Source organism: Tinamus guttatus, unplaced genomic scaffold, assembly GCF_059628265.1.
Source record: "Tinamus guttatus ecotype Peru unplaced genomic scaffold, ASM5962826v1 Tinamus_guttatus_pri_ptg000004l, whole genome shotgun sequence".
NCBI classification, from domain to species: Eukaryota; Metazoa; Chordata; class Aves; order Tinamiformes; family Tinamidae; genus Tinamus; species Tinamus guttatus.
The window spans coordinates 15,094,143-15,117,656 of NW_028288538.1; the positions used below are offsets into that span (position 1 = coordinate 15,094,143).

At 45.0% G+C, this 23,514-nt stretch overlaps 1 protein-coding gene and 1 long non-coding RNA gene across 2 annotated transcripts in view; one reads left to right on the forward strand and one right to left on the reverse strand.

Annotated features, from left to right (window-relative positions):
• The window catches only part of KLF13 (KLF transcription factor 13), a 30,146-nt gene extending 23,351 nt beyond the window's left edge, over positions 1 to 6,795 (forward strand). The window contains exon 2 of the mRNA XM_010214722.2: positions 5,065 to 6,795. Within this exon, the coding sequence (XP_010213024.2) occupies positions 5,065 to 5,357 (293 nt within the window). The 3' untranslated portion in view covers positions 5,358 to 6,795. The remainder of the gene's footprint in view (positions 1 to 5,064) is intronic.
• A 632-nt stretch (positions 6,796 to 7,427) lies between these two features.
• LOC148596399 (uncharacterized) overlaps positions 7,428 to 23,514 on the reverse strand; it is a 384,302-nt gene continuing 368,215 nt past the window's right edge. Inside the window, exon 2 of the long non-coding RNA XR_015913146.1 lies at positions 7,428 to 7,542. This is a non-coding gene — a long non-coding RNA (uncharacterized LOC148596399). The remainder of the gene's footprint in view (positions 7,543 to 23,514) is intronic.

The following is a 23,514-nucleotide window of genomic DNA, read 5'->3' on the forward strand; positions in this document are numbered from 1 at the left end:
CCCCCTGGGCCCCGCTGCAGTGCTGGAGGGCCTCCTTCATGCACAGATCAACACAGAGCTAATTCCAAGGTTCCTCCGAGAGGGGCAGGACAGACTTGCACGGTCACTGTGCTCTGCTTGCTGGCAGTCCTGGCGTTATAAACCCCAGCATGTCCAGGGGAAAAAGGTGATGATGCTCAGGTTTCAAAACTTAAATTAAAATGCGAATAAACAGAGAGAAAATCAGAGCTAAACAATTGTTGAAATCACTAATAAGATGGTTCTTGTACCAGATGGAAACCCAGACCTCCAGTTAGTTGCCTAACAAAAGGCATTCAGTCTTCACGGAGGAAAAGCTGCCAAGAAATTTAACAAAGAATATTAATAACTTTAAAATTCTTTATAAGTTAGAAAATGATAGATGACATACAGAAGTACCTGTGAAAAGGGAGCTTTCCATTTTACCCGTTCAACATGACAGGTCCAAGAACAAAAAAAGATTTTTAATAATGCTAGACTAAAAATATATTTTTGGTAAACAGCTTGTTCTCTTTGCTGAAGAATAGAATTATATGTAAGTTAAACTTTGCAAATAGTTCAGGCCATTTTTTTTTACTTCAGAAAAGCTGTGATAATTTACTTCAGTGGTTCATTACCATTAATGTTACCATTATGTTGAAAATTGTCCCTAAAGCTTAAAGGAATTTAGAAGGTGTTAAAAATGCCCAAAAGAAACAAAATGTTTGGATCGAACAAAGATAAAATTACTATGGGATTCAGCATTTGTTGAGAAACAAAATTTCAAAGGCATTTTTAGTTTTTCAAGTGAGAAAATGAACCCAGAAATAAATTACCCACGTAGCCCTAGCCTTTATCTCACTTGTTCAAAACCTTAGTAAAAGCAGCAGCAATCTCCATGGCTATTTATGACCTGGTAGAGGCAACGGGCACGCGTTTCAGAGCCTTAATTCACTGTGCAAAAATGCAGGATAGACAGCAGGGGTATTTCCAAAACGCTAACCCACAGGAACTCAAGCCTGCGCCAGCTCGGGCATCCCTGCATGAATTGGGATTCAGTAGAATTGGGCACACACGTTTTACAACAACAAAAGGCAACAAAAAAATATATTGTGATGGATTGAGGATCCTGGAAGAGGAAAGCCTCAAAAGTGAGAATTATTGTGCCTTGAGAAAAGATAATGAGAACACGGCTAATGAAAATACAGTGCAGAAAAACAGCTAAAGTTCCTGAAAAATAAGATTTAAGATCTGACTAACATTATTAAATAAGCTTGAAATAAAGGCCTGGAACGTAACTGATAAAATCTAATCTCTGAAAAAAGAATACAATAGTTGCCATTATACTGAGTGGTAATACTTCAAAGCAGGAGCAGCTAACTGGGGGAACATAGCGGATCAGATATTTTGGTTCTTGGGAGGAGCTGGCTGTGGCTAAAGCCGGGGGGAATTAGCTCTGCTTCTGTTCCCTGGCCCAGGCCCGGCATCGTCACAGGGGTGCGTCATGGGGTGCTTTTTGGGTCGCTCCGTTAGCAGCGCTCGTGCAGACGGGTCGCATGGGTGCTGCTCCCAGACAGAGTAACGCAAGCCCTTCCGGATCACACGATCACGCACGCGTGTCCCCGTCCCGACGCATGAGTTTGGAGCTCTCTCGTTTCACTTCATAGGAATTTGGAAATCTGAGGCTTTGGGTTCTTTCCCCCTCTTGAAATACTTGGTAAGGAAACTGCAGAACATCAAGGCTCTGTGTTACCCTCTCTTGCACCCCTGAAGTTAAGGATTTGCTTCTCAGCTACTCAAAACCACCTGTTTGTAAATAATAATATAACAGAACTGAAAATATTCCAAAATATGTATCAGTGCTATTGAAGAATGATTTATTTCTTTTCTAATATCAGTCAGTCTCCAGAAACAGCCTGCTTGGCCGAGTGTTTTTTCCCAGGATAGCATTTCCTCTCTTGGAAGAAGGGCTCAGTCACATCTCCATTTAGCTGTCTGTCCCTCATCCTCCCCACCCAGCTGGCTGATCTCTTTTTCCAAATATACCCTTAATTATGTATATAAAAAATGCAGGAATTCAAGAATAGCACAGAGTGGCAAGCTCAGGTTTCTGCTCTTTTCATGACAACATGTGGGTCTTTTCTCTGAGGCAGCAAAACAGACGAAGGATCACACGGAAACCTGCCCCTGGCTTTGCGGTTGCTCTGGGAAGGACCAGGGCATGGAGCACCGCTTTGGTACAGCACATTCCTGCCTGGTGCTGGAGGGTGGACGTGTGACATGCTGAAGCTGTGCATGAGCGTGAACTGGTTTGAAACCTCCTGCTGTGGTCTGCGGGCTCGTGGCTGTCCCGTCTCAGCTGGGTGAGACACGACTGTCGGGTGCTGCCGCAGCCCTCAGCGGGATAGTGCCTTGCAGCCTGGCCCGTGCTGTCCTCTCAGTCACTTGGGGGTTATTTTCTAGCACACTGAGACCTACATGGTACATAGTCTCTTGGTCTCTTTTAAATGTCATTCAAATCCTAGATACCATCCAGATGAGCTAGTGCAACAGAAAGCAGATCCCTGCAGGGATGGGATAGGCTTGTCACTCAAAGCTGTATGTGGCTCCCAGGACAGCACACGGAAAGCACGGAGCAAGTCAAGCTTAGCCTGGCAAGCAGATGCAGATCTGGTGCTGCCCCCTCTGCAGCTCCTTTCCCGTGACCACACAGTGCTGCAGCAATATAAATAATCTTGACAAATGTACAGCAATACATTTGCCCTTATATAAAGTTCAAAGAGCAGACAGGCTCCACTTGCTTCTAGTCCTTTCCAGTGAGTGAGATACATTTTCATGCTGCTTTTCCAGCGCAGGCAGCTTCACAAGCAGGCAGGGCAGCTGGGTCCGTGCCGTGAAGGCAGCATGGGGCTGGGGTCCCTGCAGGTCTCACGCCAACCCGGCAGCGCCCGGGGTTCCCTGAGCGTAGCCCTGCACTCCTTTTATCCTTTGGACTGGGTGGAGTTCAGGAAGAAGCCCAAAACGTTCCTGCTTGGGTAATTTTGAATTAGTGCCACTTGAATTGAGGTCTCAAATGTGATGTTTTTCCACCAGCTTGTGTAACGCTAAACAGAAGTTATGCGATGTCATGTGCTGTGGTGGGGGAGCAAGAAAGGTTACACTTGGAACATAGAAATTCAACCTGTCTGAATTGTGAGGAACTGTGGTATTCATCACCTTTGAAAAGCACCATTTACCTGCCCCTCTGGAAAGCAGAGAAGCCTCAGTTTCTCTGTTGGCTTCATTTCAGGCAGAGCAGTTTATTTCTGGAGACTGAGCCCTGTAAGACCCGCTGCTTCAACTCATAAAGCACAAGAGGGCTCCCCTGCCAAAGGGCAGCTTACGGCTGCCTACACACACATTCACGTGCTTGGCAGGTTTCCTGCCACACTTAAGATCCTGTATGGCATTTCCACACTAGTGTATAGAATCAGATATAGTCAGATATTTCTATAGGGCACCTCTGAACCTTCAGCACTGCCTGGGCTGCAGCTGCGGAGCCGGAGCGGTGGCGTGCGGATGCAGCCGCCGCAGTGGCGAAAGCTCCGTGCCGAGGACCCCCTGTCCACGGGTTAGGGCTTATGCAAGAGAGCTCTACTGTGGCTGCGCGTTCCCTGATGAGATTAGGCAATCAAGTCATATAATCTTGCATTCTGTTGATTGCTTTATGCCAGTAAAAAGGGCCTTTATATAACTTACCTGCCCAGAAAACCACATCCCTTCTGTTTGAGATGAGACTGATGACAGCCTGTGAATTTCCCCGTGTGGTTTTGGAGCAGCTGCTAGGTTTTTTCTTCATTAATACCCCAAGGCAACTTTGTTCCTGACTGCCTGCTATTTTTTTTTAATATATATATAAACAATAATGACTTTAGTATCTTTACACGAAGCATCCAGCACTTCCTCACAATGCAGCTTTTCTTTGAGGAGAGATTGCTAAACCTCAAAGCTGGGAAGCGCTCTAGAAAACTCGATACCACCACGAGAGTGATACCAGCTGTCAGTCAGTCAGTCCTTGGCCGAAAAACTTAAAGGCAACTACCAAGACTAGCGAGGACTGAGGAAAAAAATCCTAGAATGAAGGAGAACAGGCAAGAGTAGAAAAAGAGTGGCAGAAAAGTGCCCTGCCACATTTTCCTGTGGCTCACCCAGCTGCCACCACTACCCTCATCATTAACCTCAAGGCAGGCAGGTGAGTGTGAACATGAGTGTTCTCAGCTGTGGGTGATGTGCTGTGGGGAGAGGGGGAGGCAGATGGTGCAGGACCTTCATCACCTCTGGCTAGCAGTGGGTGACACTGATCTTGCACAGTCTGCCTACCAGGCTTCTTCCTCGTCAGGAATCAGAGCGTTGTGCCCACTGCTGCTTACCAAATGCGGGATATGGAGCAGAGCAGCTGATGCTGCCCCAGCTCATCAGCAGAGAAGGGTTGTGCGTCAACCCGTTGTCAACAGCAGGAGCAAAACAATGCAAGTTACCACTCGCCTCCCTTCACAAAATCACAGGGGCAGCCCTTCCAGTGAAGGATTGTTGCTGATGCCATTTATTATGAAAACAAACAGAGCTAATTAGGCCAAAAATATGATCCAAAGACAATTGCTTTACCAAAAAAGATGCCATGGATGAGCATCGTCAAACCTGCAGGCCAGGTCCAGCTATCGGCCCTCTTCTTGTTGCCCTTCTTTCCAAGGGTCCCAGCTTTCACAGAAATACAAGTATTGCATGATCAAAACATGGGGAGAAGTATCATGAATCTGGTCACCCAATGGGGATGACAGTCACAGCTTGCCATAGGAAGGATTCTGGAGATAAACGCTATGGCCAAATTTCTGAATTTGAAACAGATTCCGGGCTGCTCAGATGAGAGAGTAGCCAGTGACCATTTTTGTTCCTGCTCTAGGAGAATAACACCGTCTCCTTCCCGTTGGTGACGGGTGGCACCTGCCTTGCTCCCCCTCTTTACCCTTTGCGCCTTCCCACCGCGAAGCGCGGCTGACCCTCTGACCGCGCTGCCTTCTCTCCCTGCAGGCGAGCGGCCCTTCGAGTGCAGCTGGCAAGGCTGCAACAAGAAGTTTGCTCGCTCCGACGAGCTGGCCCGCCACTACCGCACGCACACCGGCGAGAAGAAGTTCGGCTGCCCGCTCTGCGAGAAGCGCTTCATGCGCAGCGACCACCTGACGAAGCACGCGCGGCGCCACGCCGACTTCCAGCCCAGCATGCTGCAGCGGCGCAGCGGCAGCGCCTCCCGCACGGGCTCCCTCAGTGACTACAGCCGCTCGGACGCCTCCAGCCCCACCACCAGCCCCGCCAGCTCCCCGTAGACCTGCACTGGACGCCAGCACTTTGCCTCCTTGTCTGTCGTGGAGTCTCGTTTGTGTTGCACACGTTTTAAAACTCTGTTGCCTCCCTCCAGGTTGTTCCCTACCCCCCCACACACCTTTTTCTTAAATCAGTAAATAGCTGCCTCCTGCTGCAATTTCCAGACACATTTTCTTTACCTGGCCACAAACGTGGCTATTCTAACCTCATGGACAGACTTGTATGTTCCACTTCGTGACTCCTGCTGTCTCAATATTTCATACGTTTTATAACCATAAACAAATCCTCTTGATTATTCTTTATAAGAAAATGAGAAAATCTAAAAAAGAAAGAAAGAACACACTTAAATTCACCTCAGGTGTCAAAGTAGTTTTGTAAGATCAGATTGCACAACATGAGCAGACATACACTTGCAAATCAACTGTTGGATCATGTCCCCCTTCTCCTTTCTCAGGGATGGATATTTATGTTACACAATAATTACAGTGAAGACACACCCTAACCGCAGCCTTACTCTGTAGATGTATTTGCACTCTGAAAGCTTCTTGTTAGGTTCTTTCACACACTGGGGAAAAAAACCAAAAACAAACAAACAAAACAAAAGCAGTACTGGAATGTAGTATCAGACTCTTCCATCGCTTGATGTCCTGGTCTCGCACCTACACTGGGAAGCACCCAAACAGGAGTCTTCTTTCCTTTCCTCGAGCAGCCCTCTCTGCTTTTGGCAGCAAGCCGTCTTCTCACTTCAGGCCGAAGATGCTCCAGCACCAACGTCCTATTGAAAAATCTCTGTGAGGTTGACAAACTTATTTTTTTTGGTTGTTGAATCCTAGATAAAATGCTGAGAAGAAAGTTCTAAACAAGATGCCTTAAATAAGTAACACAAACATGAGGTGACAGATTTACAGTGGGTGACGCTCTCCTGCAAAGCAGCATGGCTTTCTGAAGACACTCAGTCTTCTCTTTCTCCAAGGTGTTAAGCTCAGTGCACTGCTTGTTCAGTATGGGACCAACATATATATTCAAATCATATTGACTTGAACAACTGTATTCTCCATTTGTTCCTTTTGTTTTATGAACTATGGAAATAGCATAGCTGAACCAATGCCCATCCAAACTTGGTTACCAAGGTACTTACCTACTGTACAGCTCTCCCTTAGGAAGAGAAAACACCTAAAACAAAGTTTCTGTATCTTGTTGCTTCACAGTTGTGGTCATCATTGATGAAAGGAAACAAAAATCATCATAACGTATCTTCTGACTGGAAAATAAAATACAGATTTTTAAAATGTTAAAAAAATGGTATTTTAGCTCAGCAGTACTTCAGGTTTCTCGTATATATATATATATATATACACACACACATACCAGCAGAAAGAAGGGCTCTCGACTTTCTGAGCAACTACTTAAAAATAAAAAGGGAATCTTGGGTATTTTTCAGTAATTTTCAAATATTAGGCTCTAGAGAGAGTATTAGGAGGGAGATTTCTGCTAGAAAATACTGCAAAAGAAGGGAGCAGTGTGTTGTACTAGAGACCTCATGGGCAGCAAATATGCTTTCCTCACTCAAATGGTGCGTATTAGAAACCTAGGTCCTTTAGATTCTGGAGGTGTTTGTTTTGTTTTTGTTTCGTTTTTAGCATTACTCTAGAGTTTGAATGCAGTCAAGTGTAGCACAGTGCAAGGAACCTCCGAACACCAATCCTGCTGTTTGATCCCAAGCGGAAGCCGCCACATTCCAGGTGCATCTGTATCCTGCTGCTTTGCATTGATCCAGTTTTGCAGACTTTTTCTACTGCACATTAACTGTGAGAGGCTAACAGACTTGTAAGTAGTTCCCTAGGTACTTCCATAACATTTACATTATTCCTAATACTAAGCATTCTTAAGCATTCTGTTTATTTTATAGACAAATCCTTAAAAACAGTTCAAAGGGCAGATATGTCAGCATTTTTTAATGTTTTATTTGCTTCAAGCTTCACCTTTAGCAAATTATGATGTTTTCCTTTTGAATTCTAAGTCAAGCTAGGCAAAATTTTACTGTCTGATAAAAAGAAAATGAAACATGACAATTTTTTTTGCAAGAGGACAGTTGTTTAATTTGTGTAATGAGTTGCCTAACCACTGTGGATTAGGGGAAAGCCAGATATGTTTACCTCCATAGATTTTTTTTTTTTTTAAACTCATCTGCTGAGAATCACAATATTAACAGTTTGCTACAATTCAGGTAACAGGAATTCACATTCCAATCATTTCTGTGACTGATAAACGTGCTTTTGTGCTGTTGTGAGTAAAGGGGCAGTTAAAATACCTAGTTACAGGAATTCTGCAGGTCCCTTGCACGCGTTCCTTAAAACAATTAATAAAATACATATTTCTCATTAAGATTACACCATAATAGAAGGACATGAGGAAAAAAATGAAAAGAGCACTGAACATCACCAAAAATGTAAGGCTTTGCTTTCTGTAATGTCAGTTTGTTGTAAGATCGCTCTCTCCAACAAAGGCAAAATTTAATTTCTTTAGCAAAGAAAGATCCAATCCAGTCTATTTATTCAGGGCACAATATTCAGCATGAATCAATGGAACATAGGTACTTTGTAAACAAATGTGTTGGAGAAAGCACATTCCCATCGTGTCCTATCAGTACTGACAACCCACTGCAAACGATACAAGAACCAAGTGATCTTTAACTCAAATAGCTAAATAAGTTTTAGATATTTTCCTCACATAGATTCTTAACAATTCTCCAAGATTAAATGAGAAAAAGTTCTGCTTCCAAGCTGAGTTTCCAGGTCAGCCAGCTTGTCTAGCGAGGCGGCTGTGACTATATCGAGTAGCCACTGCTGAACTGCAGGACATCTCTGAAATCTGCCTTTCCAACTTGAAAACGTCTGTGTTTTAGCTGTAGATGCCTTGGGGAGAGTTATGCGGACAGTTAAGTTAGCACACTTTGGTGTCCCAGCTAGTGCTTCAGAATCTTCATTAAACGTTTAACAAGCGCTAGTTTTAGGATGCAATGATGAATTCCAAACCACTAGTAGTTTTCAGAATTTAATGTGAACAAAACTTCTCTCAATGTTCTCATCAGTAAAGACAGAGTTGGGTTTTCCAGCATCTGCTTAGAAGCAGCAATGCCAGCAAGGTCCTACGACTCGATTCTCGTGATTGCTCCTCCTGAGAAGTGTGAATAGCTTGAGCTGCATTCTGCAATCTGGGTGCTTATCCAAACTGACCTCAGACTTTCACCGTGTGGTTGTTCCCCCCGTAGCGGTGCCCTGCGGAGCAGCCAGCTCTGTGCGCTCAGGAAACGCAGCTCGGCTGGGCACACGTTGCTTCTTGCTCCTCCGCCGCGAGGGCTTCGCTCTGTCTCTCCTTCTGCCACCGGCGCTCCCTCTCATCTGTTGAGGGAGATCATCGAAAACCACAGAGTTGCTGTTTTTTTATTTTATTTATTTTTTTCCTTTTCATAACATAACAACAGGTTATTGACGTTAAGAAAGCCCCCAAGGCTTGTTTACCTTTCTCCAGCCGTGATTCAAGCTTCCTCCCTAAGAGCTGAGCTGCACCATCTTGATACAGAAAAAGGGCACAAATTAAAATCATCACTTCACTACCTATGTTAAGCTGAAACTAAAGCTACACCATTTCCAAACTATCAGCTCATGTTTTAGGGTCAAGATGCTAATTGTACTCTGTGGAAACAGGCAGAAAAGAGAACTAGAGGTCACTGTCCTCCAGATTTCTGATCAAATTTTATTGATATAATTTAGGCTTGCTCTCAGAAACTCATTCACCCTTTCCATTAACCTCATCCCTCACAAAGGCCCAAAGAGCATTAATGGCCACATGATCTCAGTTCTCCTCCTGCTTCTTTGGAAGCAGCCCTGGGAAACTCTAGGCAGCTACATTTTTTTGTGTGAGTGCCCCTTTATCCTTTATGTACCTGCAGACAAGTTGTTCTTCACTTGTGTATCCCATGCATAGTGTCTGTTTACACTACGTAAGTGTAAAGGTATATATTTATATATAACCAGACATCAGAAGCCTCTGCCTGATGGCAACAGCCGATTCCTGTATGTATCCTACCCCCCTTATTGCATTAACTTTTATCTCCGAGAGCCCCTATCAAGCTTTAAACCCCCCTTAGCTGCTCTCCCAGTGCCCGGGGCAGGCACGGGCTGCGGGAGGAGCTGACCCGCATCTCGCCAGCCACCTCGATCCGGGGCTCGGTCGGGAATTCTGGGATCTGAAGTGCGCGAACGGCATTGGCGTTTGGGAACACGATCAGTGAACAGCTGAAAGTAGAAAAATGAGCTCTACAGGTATTTAAAGCCTGCCTTTTCGTAGCCACTTGATTTACTAGTTTGACCGTGTGATGCCTACAAACTGACTTTCAGGTGCTCTTTTATTCCCTTTCACCATCTGTTTGTACACGTGGTGCTAACACATAGTCAGTCAGTGAATGGTATGATGAAATTCTGTATTTTTTACCTTTTGGGGATAAGCTATAGCTGTAGGCAACATAGGAAGTAACTGAATTATCCTTGTTTACCCCCTAGACAAGATTATAGGAGACAAGAGCCCATCCACTGGTATAGGTTTTTTATATATATGTGTATATATATGCATTTATATAAACATGTGCATGTGTATATAAATACATATATGTGTGTATATTTTTTTAGTATGTGTGTGTATATACACAAACACACACCAGTGTATATATACACACACAGAATAATGAAGGGATGTCTACAGAGCAAAAACAGGTATCCATTTCATTACAACTAGCGAGGGGCTGAAGCAAAGCCCTGGGTCTGCAAACACCGTTGCCGTTGGCAAGTTGGAGCCTCCTTGGTGCCACGCAAGGCTGAGCCTCGTGGACCAGCCGCGGCTGGGGGCATTCGCACCCGCGTGAGAGCGGGGCTGGCGGCATCACTGCTTCCACGGGTCACCTGGCCAATCCACACATCACTACATTCAAGTATTACAGCTGTACAGTTGTACGCTAACCTATTCTTGCTCTGCTGTAACTTTTTATGTATTTTATACTGCGTAGATCCTATATTGTGACAATGTCCTATGCAACAACTGTAAAAAAAAAAGGAAACGAAAATGAAAGATTAACAACTGTAAAATATCGTCTTAACTTGTATGCATGGTTAGTGACGTTTACATTTCCAGAATAAAACTTGTAATTATGAACTACTGGTTTTCCTCTTAATTTTCTTGTCTCTGATAAAAAGCTGAAATTAGTAAATACTACTTCTGTTAGCTTGAGGTTTGATATCTTGTTTAATATATTTTATCTGTTTAAATTTCACCCAGTATTATTGTTGATTGTATTATTTTCTTTTTTTTTAAACAATTGAGTCAAAGTTTACATTATATTTTCTACTCTCCTTTTCTTCCACTGGTCTCTCATAGATTTACCAAAAATTCCTCTGTTAAGGCTGATCCATCCAGTGCTTTTCCATCCTTTACAAGATGCTTATGAGATTAATATGGATGAGTTAAAGGTCAGAGACCCAGCCACCTCTAAGAGCCCAGTTCTGTGCACGTTTCCATTATCATCTCGGTAAGTGTCAATGTGCTGCAAAAAGAGAGTAAATTCACTCTCTGCCCCTCGAGCTGCTCCTTCCTCCTCGCCGCGGGTTGGGAGTGGAAGCACAAGAGAGCGGAGCCGCTTGCTCAGAGACAGCGGCTGGGACAGACCACCAGGAGCGTCACCGCCCCGTGGGGACACAATTTCATGCTCTGTAGTGAGTAACTATCCAACTGCAAAAGTAACTTAAAAGAGTGGACTACCACTGAAAGGCAAATACCAAAATAACTCTACTAAAGCAGGGGCAGTTGTGGGAACAACTTTAAAATTAGCAAGTTTCTTTGTGAAGAGGGCATGAAAATTGTCCAGAGGAAGCAACTTGCAGAGCCTTTATCTTTAATAGCAGGTTTCCCTGCGTGTTCCTCTAGCGCTGACCTGCCAGGGCTGTTCATTATCTGCGAGCACACACCAGCGGGCCGGGCTGCCCGAGGGCTCGCGCAGAGGCGCCGGCTCAGTCACATAAACGCTGAAAAGGGCCAAGGCACCATTGAAGGCCTTTATCTGGGACTAACCCACTGTGGGGGCGCGTGGCGCAGAGCCTTGGCTCCACATTAGGGAGCCTCACTGGAGCTGACGATAAAGCGCCCGTTCTGGCTGACCAGGAAACCTCATGGGCTCCGTTCTCCTCCTCCACACGACGCGGCCGCTCGCTGCTCACTGCCGGCCTCAGCCGCACGCGGGAGCTCCCGGCACAGGACTGGCGTGCGGGCCACGAGGGTCCCCAAGCCAGACTGCGGCCGGCACGTCTGCCACCAAGGGGCACACAGACCCCGGCAGCATTGGCCCACGTCCAACCTGTGCCTCCACACAGTTCGCTGGCCGCTTCATCTGCCCAAACTCGCTGTTTGCACTACAGGAGAAAGTGGCCAAGCATCCTTTCCATGAACGCTGGATCCAGATTCCTGCCCTGTGTGGAGGAAGAAGTGGGAAGTTTCTTGGAAACACGGGTTACAGAGCACTTCCAGGTGCTGCTTCGTGGTGAAGATTGTTCCAGAAAGCGTTTCAAATGTGAAAGACTCTCTTAAACATTACACAAGAATTAGAAGAGAAATAAATTACTTTAAAAGGAATTACTTGGGACAGCCCTTGCCCAGGGCTTGGGACAGGGATGAAATCTGTCTCCTAAGGGCAGGCGAGGGGTTGTCGCCAAAGCCCGGGGCTGGACGCGCTGCCCACGTGAGCGCCGACACCGTCCCGCAGCGAAGGCCGCGGCTGCGCACGCCCAGCGGGTGAGAGGGGCTCCCGCTGCGGCAGCGAGGCCAGCGGCAGGGCCCAGCGCTCCCGCCCGGCGCCGCTCTGCGAGGAGCCGCTGCCGCGCGAGCAAAGAGCCGCTGCCCTCTGCAGACTGCAGGGAAAGGCCAGGCCGGCCGGGTGCCCTGCGCCCGCGCGCTGCGGCCAAATCCCCCTCTCGCTGCATCGCAACCGCCACAGCATGGGGGGGACACGTGCAGAAATCCTGGTGTTGGGAACAAGTGTCCCCCGGCAGCGATGGCTGGGCACGCACTGTCCTGCAGCAGCACCAAGCCCTGCGGAGCGAGGGAGACGAGCGCTGAACACGCGCCGTGTTCTGCAGGCGCAGGAGGAAGGGGCCCCTGAAGGGTTACGCACGTATCCCACAGGCTGCGCTTCCAGAATGTCTCCTTAGAAGTCACCACCGCCAACATCAGCAAACACAGGCGGGGTTGGCCTGGGGCCAGCTGCGTTTGGGCCAGGCTGTGTCTAAGGGGTCGGGGGTCCCAGCTACCCCCAGAGGCACCTCAGGGCACCCGCGCGCCCAGGGAGGCGGCTGCGAGTCCTGCTCTGAGGGGAGGGGAGGCAGGAGGGCCGCGCGGGGCAGCCACCGCACGGGGCAGCCACCGCGTGCGCCAGGCTGCACGGCCAGGCCCGGCCTGCGGAGCCCGCGCTTGTGTTTTCCCAGGCTCTGCTATTGTGGGGGAAACTCACTGAGTCACTGCGCAGATCCTGGAAACCGGCTGCACGGACGCAAAACATAACAAAGCACAATAGCAACGGGAAGGGAGAAATCCCGTCCGGCCCCTGTGCCGCCACGCGCGCTGCGTCAGCCGGGAGGCAGAGACAGAGGGGAGGCGGCCACAGCCCCGAGCTGCCCTCTCCGCACGCGAGCTCCTCAGGCACAGACGCCGCTTCCCCGGGGCGCTGCTTGTCGAGGTTGTGCCCTGTTTCTCCTGCTGCACCTTGCGGCCTGCAGCAGGCGCTCACTGCCGGCTCCAAACTTCAAAGTTTTGCACTTCGAAGGTGCCGTGTTTTTCTCTCCCGCGTCAGTCCCACACGCTGCAGCTCCAGCGGCAGTGTGGGATGCTCAGCGCCCCGGCCAACACGCGGCCGCGCTCATCGCGTGCGCTCGAGACGCGGCGTCATGACCCCGCGAGGCGCTGGCCCTGCCGCTGGGAGCCAAGGGGACTCCGGTGCCTTTGGTTTCTGTCAAGGCCCCATGGGGTTTTTTGGGACTCATCTGGCTATATTTAGGAGAGGACTAATGCAAAAGGAAGTAAGGAAGGAAAAAGTCAAGCTTTAAGTCCAAGAATGGAAAGTTTGGTATTCTCCACAAAATCACTATGATTAAGGAGGGCTAAAAAAGAAGGGCTGTGCTTCAAGAGTAAAAATAGTCTACAAATCACAGAAATTGTATGTTACATGGTGTTTGCTCAGACGGGGAAAGGATTTCAACAAAAAAACCCACTTTCGCACTTACCTGTTGTTAAACAGGAGGGAAGGAGCTGAATGCCTGTGTTTAACACACAGCTGTACCCTGGCCTTGCCTCCGTAAGGTCCTTCCTGCTCGTTCCACTTCAACAACCTCTTTGCTTTGTGTTTAGAACTGGCAGGTGAGTTCACGTGCGCAGGAATGGAGTGACTTGAACTTACTGTGACTTACACGCTCCTCCATCCTGCATGCGAGGCACCGCTGCCTGCGCCTGCCTCTCTTTCTCTTGATGCTGCTCCAGTCTTTGCTCCAACAACTTTCAGCCTCTGGTAGCTCTCCAGTCGCCTGAAGAAGATTCACTGTGGAAGGAAGGAATTAAATCCACTACTGCGAAATCCACTGCTGTCCAAACCCGCACAGCGCTGCGTGGCGGCGGCTCTGCTCACATGGCTCAGGGATACCCCAGCAGCCCAAGTGACTCAACACTTCGTGGCACAGAAAACCACTATTTCATCCTACAAAAACCAAGTTTGCCCTTACATTTACTAGTTTCATAAAACCTTCTGTTTCCAAGCTAGTTATTTACTGAACTATATGCATTATTAAAATCCACACAGATAACTCATGTATTATATGCTATTTAAGAGTTCTGTCTGAAGAGTTGTCCTGTGTCCTGTTACCTAATCAGTAATTTTCCTTGCAGTTTATAGATCTCAGAAATGGCAAAGCTTAGAAATGTGAATGACATGGGCACTCCTAAAGAAAGCTGTTTTTAGAAATGTTTTCCAGTTACACATAGAGTTTAACTGAGTCATCTGTATACAAATCAAACAAAAATTAAAGATTTTTTAAATTGTCCTATAGCAACAATAACTTCTAAATTTAAATAACACTACTAACAAATTATTGATAGCCATTGAATTTACAAAACAACTGTGAATGCTACTTTTTTGGCAAGAAAAATATCTGCAGAAGTGAACTGGAATAATATTATCATAAAGGAAACTTATTCATCACTTTGCAGAAGCGGCCTAGTTCCTCTCCTTTCATAAGGAATCAAATTCTCAACAAATGCTAGTAAAAATGGCCATTCTGTCGAGCACTGAGCATCAGCTAGGATGTGGACCAGGGAGAAAAGCAACACCTGATTTCTACAAGTAAAGCCTTATGTTGCCCTACTGTCCTTCATGCAGGGATATCCTGGAGCATTTTTTCAGTGTAATTGCCAGTTCTGCAAACAAATCTGTAGCGGGCGTTTCTGGAGCCCTGCCTGGAGCTCATAGAGCTTTAGAAGAATGTGGAAATCAGATCATTTTGACCAAGCTGCATATCTGTGACCTTTAAATCAATACGAGTACACAAGAATTATTTCAAGCATCACTGCAACAAAGGTAACAGTTCGAGTATCAGTCAGCCAAGAGATGAGTTAAATATTACAACCTCCTTGTTTGTAAAATACATTTTCCAAGAAACTAGCATTTAAAGGGACATCTACAAATAGACACAGAGGCTTTATATACAGCATATTTCAGACATCTTGGAGGAAATAAAAACCAAAAAAAAACCCAAAGAAACATGACTGTACTCACCAGACAGAGGAGTGGAGGACTCCAGCTCAGGAAGCAAGGGCTGAAAAACACGAGGTGCAAGAAGCAGCTGAATGCAAGTTCCTTGCACATCTTGTGGACAGAAAGACTAAAAGTACCTCTGTGTATAAAAACACAATATTGGCAGTCAGGAGATAAACAGGCAGAGTATCCAAGACACTATCAATGCTTATAGAGAATCAGAGACTAATTCCTGCAGAGAGGCCATGAGGACAGACTGATGTCCTGACTAAGACAGGCTGCAGCAGGTTTTGCCTGAATTAATCTGGTTGAATCCAGAGTACACTTCACAAAAACAATCTTTCAGTCTAATTCAGGTATCTAAAAAAGGACGGGCTAAATAGCTGAAGACCATCAATGCACAGACATGAGCAAGAGCTGGGAACGGGCTTTGCTGACACCCTGGAACACTCCGTGTCCTTGGTCTTGCCCTGGCAAAGGTGAACGATGGCTCCACGACGGCAGAGCAGCGCACCAAGGGCAAGAGACACGGCTTCCATGGGAGAAGTGAGATGAGACCCAAAGGCAGAAAATGGAGGTAAGCAAATTCAGGCTAGAAACATGATATTTAAAAAACAAAGCAAAAACATTTTTTTAACTAATTAACTGTTGGAACAACTTACCAGAGCTCAATAAGGCTTCTTCAGCGCGTGGATGGTGCTAAAAGGAATGCTGTGGTTCCGACATCCGTGTTTCACACCCATCCCATCCGTTAAGGGCTTCCACTGGTCGCTTCTAGGTGCAGATTTCCCCAGGACAGCGGCTCTGGAGCTGGCGGGTGCTGCTGCAGCACAACCGTGCGGGGGGCCCCGGCCACCTTTAGTCTTGGAACTACCAAGACTGTGTGAAAAGTCAGGTCCAGCGGGCCGGGCAACGCTGCATTTCTGGATTTCGTAACAGACTGTTGGAGTTCTCCAGTATAAGCAAAGTAATTTTGCAATGAATTTAGCACTTTCTGCGGCAGCAGAATGAGGCCTTGTGTGGAGGCAGTTAGAGCCCCGCTGAGTCACAGCGGCCCGTGCCGGGCTGTCCCCTGGGCCGCGGCCTTTTCCCAGCACAGAACAAACGCGAACAGAGTGCAGGCAAACAGGGAACTTAGAAATAAGTTAATTTTATTGAATAGACATTATAGCTTCTCTCTGTTCCAAATAATGGAGAAGCCGTTTCACACAGGTTACAGAGCTATCAGTTACTTAGAGTAATCTTTCATAAAAGAAAGAAATTAAATACAGTTCTGCTATAAAAAGTGCGACAGTTATAACTGGAAGGTTTTTGAAACAAAAGCAAATTTTACTACCTATTGCAAAAATTGTTTTAGTGCTTTAATACTTTACAAAGTAACAATCCAACTGCTAAAAACAGCTCTTACACATTATCTTTGTCAAAGAATGGATCAGATTAAAAATAACATTTAAATTGAAATAGAATGAAAACTCCATGTAGAAAAGGTCCTCAAGAACTTGCACTTTCCACAACAAAAATATTCATTATCTTTTACATTATTTAATGTTTCTTTTGAATGATGGATTTAAACATGATACGACAGTCAGCTTAGAAAGGATCAAATGTTTCGTTTACAGACCAAAGTGACCGCAACCAATCACACCTTTTAAATTACAAATAGAGAAGGCAATGGGAGAAAAATTAATTTTTCACATGGGGTAAAAATTCACATGAAAGTGAGCAAATGTAGAGAAACCTGAAAAGTCACTTCGGATTTAAATAAATCTTTGATATATCTATCATATTGTTTTTTAAAATCTTAAATCAATCTCTGCTAAAATAGGTCTATAAATTTATAGAAGACAACCATAAACTCAGGCGCAAGCTCTGAAAGATGAGAGGGATGGTCTGACTACCAAGAAGTTGAACTCTGAGCCAACAAAATCAGTGAAACTTGCTTTGTTCCTTACCAACAGTTACTCAAGCAGTGGTGACAGCCAACCTACCATCTTTTCTTTGAAATATGGACTTCAAGTACAAATATATTTATTGTACATTTATACAGTTCTAAAAATGCTGAGTTTGCTAGGCTATTAGAAAGAGTCACATTATTTGTCCTGATTTTTTAAACTTTATATGGTTAGCTTTGGTTACAATTGAACAGAGACCATCAGTTAGCGAGTAAATTAACTTCTGTAAACTAAGGGTCCAACAACTGTGTTATTTCTGCTCCTGTACGTGGAGGGAAGCCACCCTACACACAAGCAGAACAGAGAAGGCCAAATCTTCTTTACTGAAAAATCTACCAAAGGCTTAACAAAAACAGGGCACAAACGAGGACAGAGCGCTTTAGGTCTTGTCTAAAACGTGAGAACAGAAAAGGAAAGCTGTTAGCAGAAATTAGCAAAAAAACCTGATGTACAGGCAGGGTGAGAGGGCCCCGTACACACAGTGACAGTTAGGACCAGGTAGTCGAACACGCCTTCCGCGCAGAGCGGTTCAGAGTGTCCCACACGGTTTGTCCTTCTCCGAGAGGCATCAGGTTTTAACAATACCCATGTGTGCAACAACCCAACAGCAACCAGGGGCACTGAACGTCGGAAAGACACGTAAACTGCGCTGATATTCCCAATGTTTCGTGGAACGCTCAACACTACAGTTACAGTCCCAAGACCCAGGGAGGAGGAAGGGGCCTTCCGAGGAAAGCGAAGGCCTTGTGCCACACAACAGTCACCTTCAGGAGATCCTGAAAGGTTTGTAACAGTATTTTACTTCTCAAGAATGAACACATAAAATAAAGCTCTATGCTGGTTCCAGTAACAACATATGAGCTGTGTGCAGTTTTGAAAAGTGCTTCAAAACAAAACTGTGCTAAGAATGGTACATTAGGAGTGTAAAGCAGAGCTACCAAGGCAAGAGCAACAGGCTGGGAATGACATGGAAGGAAAGGCTCATCCCCAGGGAAAGGTATGGACCAAATCTAGATCATTTGGACAGAGTTTTATACAAAACTGTCAAAATGGTCTGGAATACAACTATGGTTTGGAACCCCTAACTGTTAAGGTCTCTGTGGCTAATTCCATTCCTTATATAATCCAGGCTTAAATACTATTTGTTCTCCTTGGCTTATGCTGAATGAACTGAGATTTATACCATGTTCATGCAAAGCTCCTTGAGAGGCTCCAAATAAAAAGAATTAAAGCATTTTCTGTACTGTACACGCACTGTATGTGCATTGTACAAAGACTGTATTTACAGTACCCAACCTTGAGCAGCTAAAAATAAAATCATTGCTTAATTTCTATTAGTATTAATACTATTTAGTATTAAAACATAAGTGCATATAATTTGCAAAGTTTATAGACAAGAGCGCTCGTATCGCGCCCACATGGCTGTTTCAGTTCGTACCTGATTGTAAGCCCAGGAAAAGGAGACTTGGGCACTCGCTGAGCCCAGGTGTTGCTGCTACATCTCCTGCACGTTTAGCAAGGAGCAGGGAAGGAGGCTTGGCATTGCTGACACTGCACGCAAACAGCACGCCCGCCTCGTCTTTAGCGCAGATAGTGCTCAGACCCCGGGAGCCACTATGAGCTCTACTGTGTTCAAGGCAAGAGTGACCCGCTCTGCTCTGGCCAGGTGGGCCACAGCTCTTGGGCTACCGCCAGACCACGCCAGGAAGGCTGCAAGCCAAGGCAGTGCAGTTCTACTCTGGGATAAAGCACCTGCAGGAGATAGGCCTAGAGGTGGCTTTTACCTCTTAGCTGCTGAGAGGGAAAGCAAAACTCCATCGATACTCCATTTCATGTCTGTGCTGAAGTGAGCAAAAGAAGATCTGGGTCACTATCATCTTTGTTTTTTTTTTCCCTTTAAAAACAAAACAAAGCAGCATTTGAAAGGGGGAAAATTACACAACTTGCACACAGGAGTGTGTTAGGCACTGGTCAGGTCTAGCATGGTATCGCTACCTTTGCAATTTCAGATGATGCTACCATTACAGGGGAATTCACTCAGTTTAAGAAGGAAAGAAAACTGCATTTTTCTCTCCTCCTTCCCTAATAATGAACCTCTGCAAGAAAGTAAATCACCATATTAGATGTAGAGATGGCAAAGCAACCTTTTCTGCTTTCCTAAAAGACAGATCTACTAATCTTCCAGTCTAGAAAGAGAACAATTTCTGACACATCTTAACTAGTTCCACTTTTTTACTATTTTGGTGCCATGGTTACAAAGTTACCCATCATTTATCATCTATCTACTTTTTTTTTTTTCCCTTCTTTCTCCTTCCTGACATGCTGCCACTTATAAAAAATTTGGGGATTTTTTTGTTTGGGTTTTTGTGTTTTTTTTTTTTTTTTTTTTTTTAAGAAAAAATGCCTTTACAAACTATAGGTTACTCGAATGAATATGCAGACAGTTTTACAGACACACACTCTGTAGACAGCAGCACGCGAGAGTGTTTTACAGTCACGGTTAGACGGACAGAGCTGCATCCCGCGCAGTGACTCTCAGTCCCAGAGTCATCGTTTTAAGGCTGTTGGGAACGCGCTGGCTTTGCCCCAGACCGCGTGTCCCACAGTGCAAACGTGCGGCAGCTGCTTCAGGGCTCTCGGTAGCGCGTGGGCACCCAGGCAGCGGGAGCGCCAACACCCGCGGAGCCGCGTATCGGCTCCAGGGAAAGGAGCGGGACGGGGAGAGCGTGGCAGGAAAGAGAGAGCTGGAGCCCCCGCGCCAGGGGAGCACCAGCCCTGCTCCGAATGCAGCGCTCGGGGACAGCTCCATGGCGTCCTGGTGCAAGGCCAGTCTCTCCACATTCAAGCCAGCACTTCATGAATAAGCACAACTGTTTAAATGTAGAAAATTCTGTAATTTTCACTGACTAAATGAGTACAAAACACTAAGGAAAAGCCTTGAAGTATGTGCTGCAGAAATGCTCACCTGATTTTCGGAAACCAAGGAGAAGCTCTTGTCCACACAGAAATTGATGCTCTGTGCCTCTTAAAAACCAAATATGTTTTAGGTGAGACCTAGGTCCTAAGTTTGGCATCCAGATCCAAATATTTTGGTCGCAACACATGCCTTAACAGGAGATGCTTAAAAGCAAACCCAACCCCAACTTCCCCCTCCCCACCTCACGAATCACAGGAATTACAGAATTGAAAAACTAGACTGATTGCTAAACACATATGCCTTAGTTTTCACAGGCTTTTTTTTCCTGCACAGTTTGCCAGATGATTATATGTCCAGTACAAAGTACTATGAAGAAATAAAATCTGAACCCTTTTACCTGCAAAAACTAATGCATATTTGATTACAGATATACAAAGACATGGTGTACCTACCAGTTGGAGGCTGGTACTCCTATAATCTAGAGTGATTTTCTTACTACAGCCATTGCACTGATTATTCATTTTTGATTTTAATTTTTAAGGAATAATAAATCCATAATTCAGTTTTGTTAAAAACAAAAACAAAGTAATCTTACTTCAGTGGATTCAGGGTGTTTTATGAATGCCCCAAGTCAATACCTGTGCAGAAGTGTTTCATTTGGGTATAATGAATATTTATTCAGAAGCAGCTTATAAAATCGGCTATTGATGGGGACTGAAAGGAAGAGTGGGAGGCTTGGGTTTATACGAAAATATATAAAGAAAAATTTAAAGCTTTTCAATTAAAAAAATTGTATATTCAATTCTATTAGACATAGATGTGCACAACAGAGAGCAGTTAGAAATAACACGTACATTTACAAAGCTTTCTTTTCACGTTTAGCTTCTACCAGCATTTCTGAATGGAACCTACTAAAATGATAACCCTGTTTATAATAAAGGCGCAAAATATTGCTCTGTAGCTTATTTTGAAAATTATAAAAATAATTTCTATATTACAATTTAAACTTGGCTTGTAAAATTCCAACATAATACAGCTTTAAGTCTACAAACAGAACACACTTACAAACACCTTTATATTTTCTGTCATTTTTAACAATATTGTATTTTTTAGTCATATACATTGGAAATTAATGTGCAAATTGAAATATATACTAATGTCTATCATTGAAATAATTTAAATTCTATGCTGTATACGGTTTGCTGATCCTCTGTGTGAGTTGCCATACCTTAAAACAGACACATCTCAAATACACCGGCAGACACGTAAAGTACACTGAGCTGAAAAGCCACCTACAATCAACATGAGCAGTTTTGCTTCTCTGGGCCTTGTCTGACTTGAAATTACTGTGGTTTCTTGTGTGAAACATTCCCAGCGTTATAAAGACCTTCCTCCCTCACTCTGCTTCACACTGACCTTGCAAACACTTTGTGAGCCCACGAAGCACCTGGTGGGAGGCCCCCAACGCTGGCGCCATCCTGCCCCGGGGCTCCGTAGGCAGCAGATTTGGTGCCCAGAGACCTTCAGCTGCCTCCGCTCGGGCCAGGCCCCCGCAATCCTCCAGGGCTCCGGCCACAAGGAGGGAGCCCCGGCGCAGACCCGGCCCGGCCCCGCAAGCAGGGCTGTTCGGTTTCTGCCTGGGAGGGAGGCCGCACGCGGCGCAGCCGTGTGCAGAACCGCAGAGCTGCAGGGCAGGGTTTGGCCACATCTGGGCTGGGCATGTTTTGATATCTAAACATTCATCGCACTAGAAGTAGTTTACCCTCAATATGGCTGTATATAGGGAGACTGATATTGCCTCAGCAGACTGGTTTGCTCTGCAGTCCCATCGTGCACAAATCTATTTTAAGCATCACTCCTCAACGCTTTCTGTATAATGAAATACTGCTCATAACGAGCTCTGCAAATTTAGAGACGAAAATGCTGAAGACTGCACTGGGCTTACTTAAACTTCTTCAGAAGCAAGCAGCAAATATTTCTAAATAGAGCATCTTTCTTTCACTGATCCTTTTGATGTTACCTTGGACTTTGGAAGAAGGAACTAGTTGGTAACATGCTATACTACCACTGCATTTACAAAGCTTAATGAACTACATCAATACCTGCTTCATCGTTTTAAAATCCAGAATATCAGAAGTGGCTTGGATAATTTATGCCACATTCTTTGCTCTGAATGAGCTTCTTGTTAGCAATCTGTTACAACTGATAACCAAGTCTGAAAAAAAAAATATTTCTAAAGCCTAGGGATTACTTATTAAATCTTCATACAGCATTTTACATGGAACCTTAAAGTGCAACTGAAATCCCTTACACATTACAGGCCTCCTCTGTTATGAACAGACCTCTTTATAAGAGTCTCTGAACAAAGTAAAAAAATTGCATAATAGGTTTAGTATTTATTTTAAACTAGAAAAATTGCACATTCATGTGTTTAAGGAATTCCAACGTCCTCCAAACCAAATATTGTCTGATGGTTTTGAATCTACTTTGGAGTGATGGAGCCTGCCGGCGGCTGTGCCTTTGGGAAGGGGACAACAGTTGTGGAATCACTATTGAGGAAAGAAAAAAAACGCACTCCGAGCTGTGAGAACGTGCACGAACACTGCAGCCCCCTGAGCCACGCCAGGAAAAAATCAGAAGCCTCCGCAGCGAAGCGGCCGGTAGCGCTGGGCTACACAGTAATTCCACCACACGCTACGGGGTGTTCGGGTGTCCTACGGATCAGGCACAAAAAAGAGACACAAGGACCCGTGGGCTACATCCATTTGCAATGCAACAAAAAGTAAAACCAAAGGAGCAGTCAGACGTTAGGTATTTAGTGCAATAGCAAAAAGAGCCTGGGAGGTTATTCCTTCTCACACCTAGCTAAGGAACGGCACGATTTCTTTCATTTGCTGGTGGATGCAAGTCATGAACAGTTACTAATCATCTCTGATAAAAATACATAGAAAACTTCCTCTTACAGTTAGACGCTTCATTAAATGGGACATTCATTACACAGTTTGCAATAAGTGGCTTTGGGGTAGGCACTGTTTCTGCATGTTTGGAGTGCTTAATGCCAAATATGGTTTCACCATTAAACAACTGCCACAAATAGTGACACCTCTGCTCAAAAATAAGAAAGAAAATGTTATTTTGTTTCTGAGGAAAAGAGGACAACTACTAGGAAAACATGGATAAGATTTTAGCTGTCATATTGCTTTGCAGGTCTGAAACTTCTTTCCAATACCAAATGTTAGACAATAACAGAAAAGACTTCTAAAAGAAAGCAATAATATTAAGCAGGCTTTTTAAACAGCAAGAAAAAGGGCTCTAAGGAAACAGACACAACTAAAGGGCATTCCATCATTATTTCACATTAGAGATTGTTTTAAATGAGCCAGCTAGTAGCAGTAGTAAATAATTATGGGAATATTTGAGTGCATTAAGGATGACATTAAATAGTCATT